This window comes from Carassius carassius, chromosome 16 (genome assembly GCF_963082965.1).
Source record: "Carassius carassius chromosome 16, fCarCar2.1, whole genome shotgun sequence".
NCBI lineage: Eukaryota > Metazoa > Chordata > Actinopteri > Cypriniformes > Cyprinidae > Carassius > Carassius carassius.
In genome coordinates, this window is record NC_081770.1 from 23,053,589 (window position 1) to 23,062,170 (window position 8,582).

General features: G+C 37.8%; 1 protein-coding gene across 1 annotated transcript in view; it reads right to left on the reverse strand.

Moving 5' to 3' along the window:
- Positions 1 to 575: 575 nt before the first annotated feature.
- LOC132159942 (serine/threonine-protein kinase Nek7-like) overlaps positions 576 to 8,582 on the reverse strand; it is a 70,757-nt gene continuing 62,750 nt past the window's right edge. The window contains exons 9-10 of the mRNA XM_059569618.1: positions 6,075 to 6,188; positions 576 to 2,251 (exon numbers count right to left, since the gene is read on the reverse strand). Coding sequence (XP_059425601.1) covers positions 2,141 to 2,251; positions 6,075 to 6,188 — 225 coding nt within the window. The 3' untranslated portion in view covers positions 576 to 2,140. The remainder of the gene's footprint in view (positions 2,252 to 6,074; positions 6,189 to 8,582) is intronic.

Sequence of the window (8,582 nt, forward strand, 5' to 3'; positions counted from 1 at the left end):
CAGAAAGAAGCCTCCATTCAGATCTATTACAATCAATGCAGTGCAGTTAGACTGAGCCGCCACAAGATGGATACCTGCATCTGTTTTCTAAAAGCAAAACATACACTAAATGCTCAGACGACAAACAAAAAAGAAAGAATCTCTTTATAACTAACATCGACACTAGACCAGTGTGGGTAAAGATAGCATCGTACAACAAGCCCAATATCAATTGTGATGTTTACTTAAGTTTGTTTGCGTTGTTCTGCCAGTTTCAAGGGAGCAATTTCAAGTGATGAAACTGAACCGCTCTCCTTGAGGAATTCATTAGAATGAGAGGAAATAGTCCCCTTGCCGATGCCTTTCCTGGGGGGAATAAGCCGGACGTGGACCCTGGGGCACGAGCGCGACACGCTGCCAGCTAATAAAGCTCAGGGCTAAAAAGAATACAAATAAACACAAGTGGGCGACGCTTTGGGGGACTGATTGGCATGTGCAATTAAAAGACTCTGATTATAGAGTTTTATAGCTAAAAGTTTTTACGTTATGCAAATTTTGCATATACATTGAAATAACCACAACACCAGAATACAGGGTTAACGTCATTTAATTTGATTTATTATTTTCATTTCAGTTAGCATATAAAGAATGAATGTGCATCTAGAATGTTAAACATAAACCGTCAAAAAAGACAAATAAATAAAAAGTTGCCTTTCCTTCCCCTCCCAAATGATTCGGGTGAAAGTAGAGAGAGTACAGTCTGGCAGACGGTGAGTTTCCGCTTCATGTGTGCTTTACCGAGGTAAAGAATCCAGATCTGGCTGGAACAGGCCTCGCGTGCCTCTACCAGATAAATATATACTATTATCGATAAGGCAACAAGCGTAATCCGTTTCTGTGTTAACAAAAGACGAAAGAAAAGGGTGATTATCGCAAAATACAGTAAAAAGAAAACAGTAAACACTAAAAATGCTCATGACTAAAGTTACAAAAACATACCATTTTATACGTGGTACTATCACAGCAAATCATACTGTCTGTGAAATGTGCTGCTGTGTGGATAGTTTAACTTCATACGCTTGAGGAACTCATAGTAGACCGAGTCTGCCAAAGATCACAAGCCACATTCTGGAAAGCAGCACTGTCTGGAAGAGGTCAAGACGTTTCGGTGAACGTAGCACCGTTTTGTAAACGTACCTCTTTCAGGATGCACGGTTGTCGTAAACCGATTGAAGGACGCAATTGCTGCCAATTCTGTACCAAAATTCGGTTTCGGTTTACGGGAAGAACAGTTTTCTGAAATACACGCAACAAGGCACTATGAAAGATGTGTGACTATTTATAAGTTACTACATTGCATGTTAGGCCTTTGAATTAATTCTTTATTAAAGTTCAATTATCAGCCGTAGAGGTGCTGATACTGGGAAGGATTCGCCTTTGAGAAACGGACTTCATCCTGAATGCATTACTTGAAATCTGGTGAACGCAAACATATTGTCATGATCTATGATTCAATGCATTTTAAAAGGTCTAGGGCTTAAAATACTATGGTGTATATCAATAAATGTTTAGGTGCTGGACAGGCGATACTTGGATTGAATACATGTATAGATATGGACTAGTTATTTTGTCCTTGGAAACTGCGAGCACTATGATCTCATGCTCTTTAAATAGAACGACAAACCTCTGAAATGTCGAAAGGCTTTTTAAAGTTGCTTTTTAAGGGAAAATTTAATTCTCTTTTTATAGAGATGTTTTTCTCATAAGGTTTCGCTGTGAAAAAGTTCTTGGAACAGCTGTTGTGGGATTTACAAAAGCATATCAGATTTACATTTCATGCTTGTGACAGAAAAAAATCAAATGGAGGTAAATATGCAATCATTGATGGGACCAACATCGGAAAGAGCAAAAATCAAGTCGAACCAGTTTACAACACTGCTTATTTTTGCTTTTTCTTCTTAGAAGTGTTATATGTAAAGGTCGGTTTTGTCTTTTTGATGTAGTTCTAGTAACCCAAAGGCCTTGCTTTGTGCCGTATGTTGTATTTTTTGTACTGAAAGATGCCAGGTTACATTACGATGGAGCAAAACAAGCTTTAAATGACATTTGTGGGCCAGACGAAGGTCTTAAAAGTAGAAGCACGAAGAATCGGGAGGAAGACTCAGTTTGCGATCGTCAAGGCGTGCATGTGTTTGGCGATGCCATATACGTAGGTGATGTCAGGCCTCTTCTCCGGGTCGGGGTTGATGCACATATCTACCAGTTTTCTCAGCTTGAAGGGAAAAAAAAAGATAAAAGACGAAACGTTAATTCATCACACTGATCCATACAGAGCTCCAGATTAAAAAAAGGTGACAAGTGAGCCACTGAACAGCTGACAAATCACAGGTTTGCCCAAAGTTTTTGAAAAGTGGTTTATTTCTAATTTGATGGGGTCATCCTGATTATATTGGTGCCAAAGCATTAGTGTGAGTAATGCTTTTCAATGATTCCATTGTGTTAAATACATTTACAAAAAGTCAACCAACTATGATTAATAAATGCTTGTTTAATGTTAACTAATGTTAACAAATGTAACCTTATTGTAAAGTATTACCTAATGTATAAATTGTAAATAAATATATACAATGCAAATTGTGTGTGTGTGTGTGTGTGTATAACATTTATATACAATAAGGGGTGCAACAATTAATCGATAAAATCGATTATTATCAATAATGAAAATCATTGACAATGGACAATTAGTCGGGTCTGCCCGTGCACGTACAACTGCATCAGGTCGCATCAAAGTACAGCACTGAATAACGCATTTCTATGGACAAAATGCATCTACATATATTAGAAGAAACAGAATGAGCTCCTGCAGGAAAGGTATGTTGATCCAAGCTGCCCGAAACATGAGAAATCTTTATTTTAAGTTTCAAGCTAATGCATTAGTGTCTTGCCTGTTCAGGCGCTTTTACAGATATGTGTGTGCGTCCTCTTTTAGTTAATGTTCATATCCCTATCTGTAAATGTTCCCTATTCATGCAAGCCTTTCCATTTTTGCATAAAGGCCCATCCTGACTGTCTGTGTTAAGTTTGAAATCTTTACTGAAAGAGCGCCATCGTAAGCAGTTTTGTAAGGTTTGTGCCACTGCTGCTCTTAACTTACAGTAATGGTAATTAACAAAATAATTTTTTAGCTCTCTGTATTGTATTGTACTGTATTTCTGTTATCTGTGAAAGAAAGGCAGAAAAAAAACTGTCAAGTGGCTTTATAGTGTTTTTTTATTCAGATACCCAATTAGTCAGAAAGTACATAAACAATGCCAGCAAGCATGTGAGCTGTTATTAAAGGCAATGGAGGCCATTTTTTTTATTATGTGAATAAATACTATTTAGTTGTTTCAGCTTGCTATTTGTCCAAAAATTACAAAAAATATCTAACAGATTTCTAAAATATTTGTGCTTTGTCTTATGACAGGTGGTCTAATAAATTGTTAAGCACTGTATGTTTTCATATCATTCAGTGGAACATTTGTTTTAAGGACATTGGGCAGAATGTGGAAAAGTGTGTTTTGTTTTGTAAAATTAAAATAAAGAATATAGGGGTTTTATTCCGATTAATCGGAAAAAATAATCGACCAACTAATCGATTATAATAAAAATGAATTATAATAAAGTTGCAGCCCTATTTACAATTGTATATATTATCATGTTTTTACATATATAAATTACAAATAGTATAATATAATATAATATAATATAATATAATATAATATAATATAATATAATATAATATAATATAACATAATATAACATAACATAACATAACATAACATAACATAACATAACATAACATACACCAAGTTTTCTGGACTTTTGCTAGTGTAGACTATATTTTTATAATATAGTTAATTTAGACTAAACATTTTTTTACATTTTGAAAAATATTCAACACACAATAAAACCAATAATGATAATAAAATATTACATATTATTAATATAAAAAAAATTTAGTAGTAAAATGAAAGAACAAGACTTTTATAATGATAATAATAATTATCATCATCATCATCAAAAATAAACACACTGAAACACAGTTTTATTCACAGTCTGTAGCCTCGTATTAGTCATTGGGTCAAGACAAACAAGATGATTGACAAAAATGGCAAGCATTTCAGAGCTCAGTGAACAGGAGAGCCGAGGGATAGGCTTTAAGCAATGTAACCTTCCAGCAAGACGCCCTCTGGCCCTGCGAATGTTTGTTAATTCTCCGCTACAAACATTCTAGAGCAAAAAAACCCCCCCAAAAACACAAGTCAGGGACGCGATTGAGAGTCATGATGCTGCACTGAGAAATAAACTGAGCACAGACAAGTGGCAGCAGCAGCATCATTAAAAGTGGGGGGAAAGGGAAAAAAAGCGGAAGGAAAGAAGATGCCCCTGTGTCGGATCGCCATGGCAACCGCCTCTCTTGCCGGGGCCTGGCTGCTGTTGCATGGCGCGGCGTCTCCTAATCAGCCCGGCATGTGAAATGCAAATGCAGACAGTCTGAGAATTAGTGGAGAAGAAATGGGGGGGCGGCAGCATTGGGGGCGAGCAAGGATGAAGATATGTAAAATATTCATGCTTTTGCGCGAGAGAAATGCGGGGGGTTCGATGGTCGCGTTTTTTTCCCCCCGTTTTAGGGGGGGCTGTCTGTCAGGTGAGATACAAGGAGACGGTAAATGACACACCAAAGATGAACGGCTGACACTTTTTTGCCTTTCGCCTTCAGGAGCATTGTTTACATGTAGACAGGGAGGGAGGCAGAAATTCCTGCAGCTCTGGAAAGCTGAAGGAAGTGCTGAATGGAGGATGAGTCGTGCCGGGCTTGTAAATAATAATAATGGCAGCTTTGGTCGGACGTGCCGGATCTATCGGAGGATTTCGATGGCTGACATCAGAGAGTGACAGCATGTTATGAGGAAAGACCAGCATTGCTGGAAATTCAAAAGCTGGTGTGGTGATGGTCTACTTGATGGACTAGTACGAACAAGCATGGCAACTACAAGTTAGACACCGCTAACTAGTTTAAAAATGTTATGATTTCATCATTTTCTCACCTTCATGTTGTTCCAAACATGTATGACTTATAAAAAAATGACCCAGTGTTTTTTGTACAAATAGTGAAAGTCAATAGGGTCCAAAGTTGTTGTTTTGGACCCCACTGACTTTCAATGTAGGGACAAAACTGCTGGAATATTCTTCAAAATAGTGTAAATAATGACAAGACTGACATTTTTGGGTGAACTATCCTGTTTAAGAAAACAGAATGGTCATATAGTCACAACTATTAAAGGAGAACTTACAATTTTCTGCTAATTTACATAATTCATCCAAGATGTTCATGTTTGTCTTTCTTCAGTTGCAAAAAAAATGAAGGTTTTTGAGGAAAACGTTCCAGGATTTTTCTGCATTTAGTGGACTTCAATGGGGATCAGTGGGTTGAAGGTCCAAATTGCAGTTTTAAATGCAGCTTGAAAGGGCACTACACGATCCCAGCCAAGGAATAAGGGTCTTATCAAGTGAAACGATCAGTAATTTTCTTAAAAAATATAAAAATGTATACTTTTTAACCATCTTGCACCAGCTCTGCAATGCACATGCATGATTACACACATTGCGTACTCATGTTGGAAAGGTCACGCACAGTTAATTCTTCATCTGAAGCTGCATTGAAACTTCAATCTGAACCTTCAACTCGTTGGCTCCCATTGAAGACAAATCCTGGAATGCGTTCCTCAAAAACCTTACTTTCTTTCCGAATGAGGAAAGAAAGTTATGAACATCTAGTATGACATGGGCATGAGGAAATCATCAGAAAATTTTCATTCTGGAAGTGGACTTCTCTAAGATGAGGTCAGATTTTCAGCAAAACATCCTGGCAATTCTGAGTTAAAATTTGCTGCAAAATCTGATTACAAATTACAAATTGTGAGGATTCTTATCGAGATGACTGGATTTTGTCTGTGAAAATTTGCTGTACAATGTTCAATGTGACCACAACTTCAGAAGCATGAAATACAGAAAAAGAAAGAGTGTAAAAATCTCTTGCACTTGAAACATACCTCCTCAGAGTAATGGTCAGACGGTAGTGGCGGGTAGTCACACTGCTCAATCTTTTTACACAGTGAGTAGAGGTTCATTTTGTCCCCGTAGAATGGACTCTGCAGGGCGGCCATCTAAGTAAAGAGAAAAGATAAGACAAAAAGGCACTTTAGAGAGAAGGACATTTGGTTCCAGACATCTTGTTAGCTTAAAAAATGGGTTACAAGTTCTTATGGAACAATCTGTCAAAGTTCACATCATGATCATTTAAATTCAATTCATTCATTCCTTAAGTTTGCAATTTCATCAAATGTGTAACTAGTGAAAATGCATTTACAATTATATTTTACTGTTATTTCCATGGCTGTGCCATTAAATGACTTCAGAATTCACACCTGGAGGTTCAGTAAGTACCCATATCTCTCATATACAATACTGCAATGCACACTAAATCTTCATCAAGCAGGGGCTGACTGTTTGTGGAGTGACTACGTGGTCCCATGTCACAGACGAAAGCAGACAACTGCCATCTGTTTGCTCAAGACGTCAGAAAGCTGAGAGTCAGGTCTATAGAGCATGTATCATGTCACTCCCAAGACACTGTGCATTACATTAATGATATTAAGCACATGACACATTTTTTCATAATATAATAAATTCATTAACCTAACTATAGGATGTTTAGCTTCTTGTAGTATTAAGATTTGTTGATGTGTGGAGACATGTACTTTTTTTGAACATTTCACTGGTTCATTTAACTTACAACTTCAATTTTTAATCCAAATTGCATTTTTACTTGTCATGCTCTCAGGTGGTAAATTAAACCAGTTTTTATCAATTACTTGGGCAACGAGCCACTTCTCTGAATTTTATGAATGGCTACTCAAACATCATTTGTTAAATCAAGGTGAAGTGAGTCCACATTGCTCACCATGTTGTGTGGGCAAAATGCATGCTGACACAGTCAAAACATGTCATCATAGACAAGCTAATGAAACTTTTTGGCAGAAAATTTATTTTTTCACCCTCATGTCTTTCCGACCAGACTTTTGGAAAACATCAGTGTTTTTTGCACATACAATGGAAGTCAATGGGGTCCAAAGTTGTTGTTTTGGACCCCAATGACTTTCAATTTGGAGATGTGGAGAGAAAAATGGTTGGAACATTCTTCAAAATGGACAATGATAGTCAGAACATGTCATTAGAGACAAGATAATTAAATTGCACTGTTTTGGTCAATGGCTTCATTGGAAACTGAAATGTATTTATTTATTTTTTGGTTTGGTTTTTTGACTATTTTCTATTGCCACAATTTTGGTGGATTGCTGCTTTTTTTTGTCCATATACAGTACGTAAATGGAAACAACCCCATCAGACCTTACTGACTCACGGTTTAAACAAAAACACTTAGATGCTTTTAAAAAAACAAAGTCATAGAGGTTTTAAACGACATGAGAGTGAGCATCTGATGACGTGCTTTACCACTAACCACAGATGGCAAGTATCTCCAGTAGAACCAATACTTTAAAAATGTGCATGAACTGTAAGTTTGTCATAATACATTTTATTAATTTGGACACATCTGCCAACTCGTGGCCAATTAGCTTTCTATATCTGGTCTGAAACACTTTACGGAAATATATGGATGTCCTGTCTCAATAAAGCCTTAGAAAAAGGACTGACATTTCAGCTTTTCAGTATATGTTTTGTGGAAAAAAGCCAGAAAGAGATGAACAACACTGTCGATGTCACAATTCCAGGACATAAATCACGGTGGTACTGAAGACATGCAGTGCATCCTGGTAGCCTGGAGCTGTGCAATCCCACTCAGCCAGGAAGGCGATGCTTTGATGACGTTATGAGATTATGATACTGCAAAAGCAGACTGGCAAAAACAGCTCCAAGCAAATCCACTGACTGTGGGTGAGGATATTTTCAGAAAAAAGCTTTCCAGATGCCAAGCATCCAAGCCACACAATACTCGCACGAAACCACTACACCGCAAACGCACCCTGGACAAGAACTCAATTAAATTGACATAGAAGGACAGAGAGGAAACGGCGAGCGAGTTAAAGGGGTGGGGGCGAGGGGGGTGTGATCGAGCGAGGCGAAACGACGGTCTTGGCTGTCAGAGGAGGAGCGTGGACTGGCAGAACTCATGGAGCAGAGCCGGATTCATCGCTGCTCCGCACGAAATAGGAACGGGAGGGGCGGAGGAAGGAAGGGGGAGTCCCTCTTAATCACTGGCAGTGCTGGAACTGGGAGGACTGGGATGTTTCTATAACATGTAGCGCTCTTACGGGAACCAGAAGTTCTTGTTTATGATCTAAATGTGTCAGAGCAAAACTCATCAACTCGTTTTGGGCTATTGTGTCAGCGTAAGTCCAAACAGACCACACCTAAGTGTCAATGCCTGCATTCACACAGCAGCAAAAATACAGTAAAGTGACATACAAATGAAAGTGATAATCGAATTATATTACCAGTCACATCATTTTTTAAGATTCACACTTGTATTTAAGAAAGAA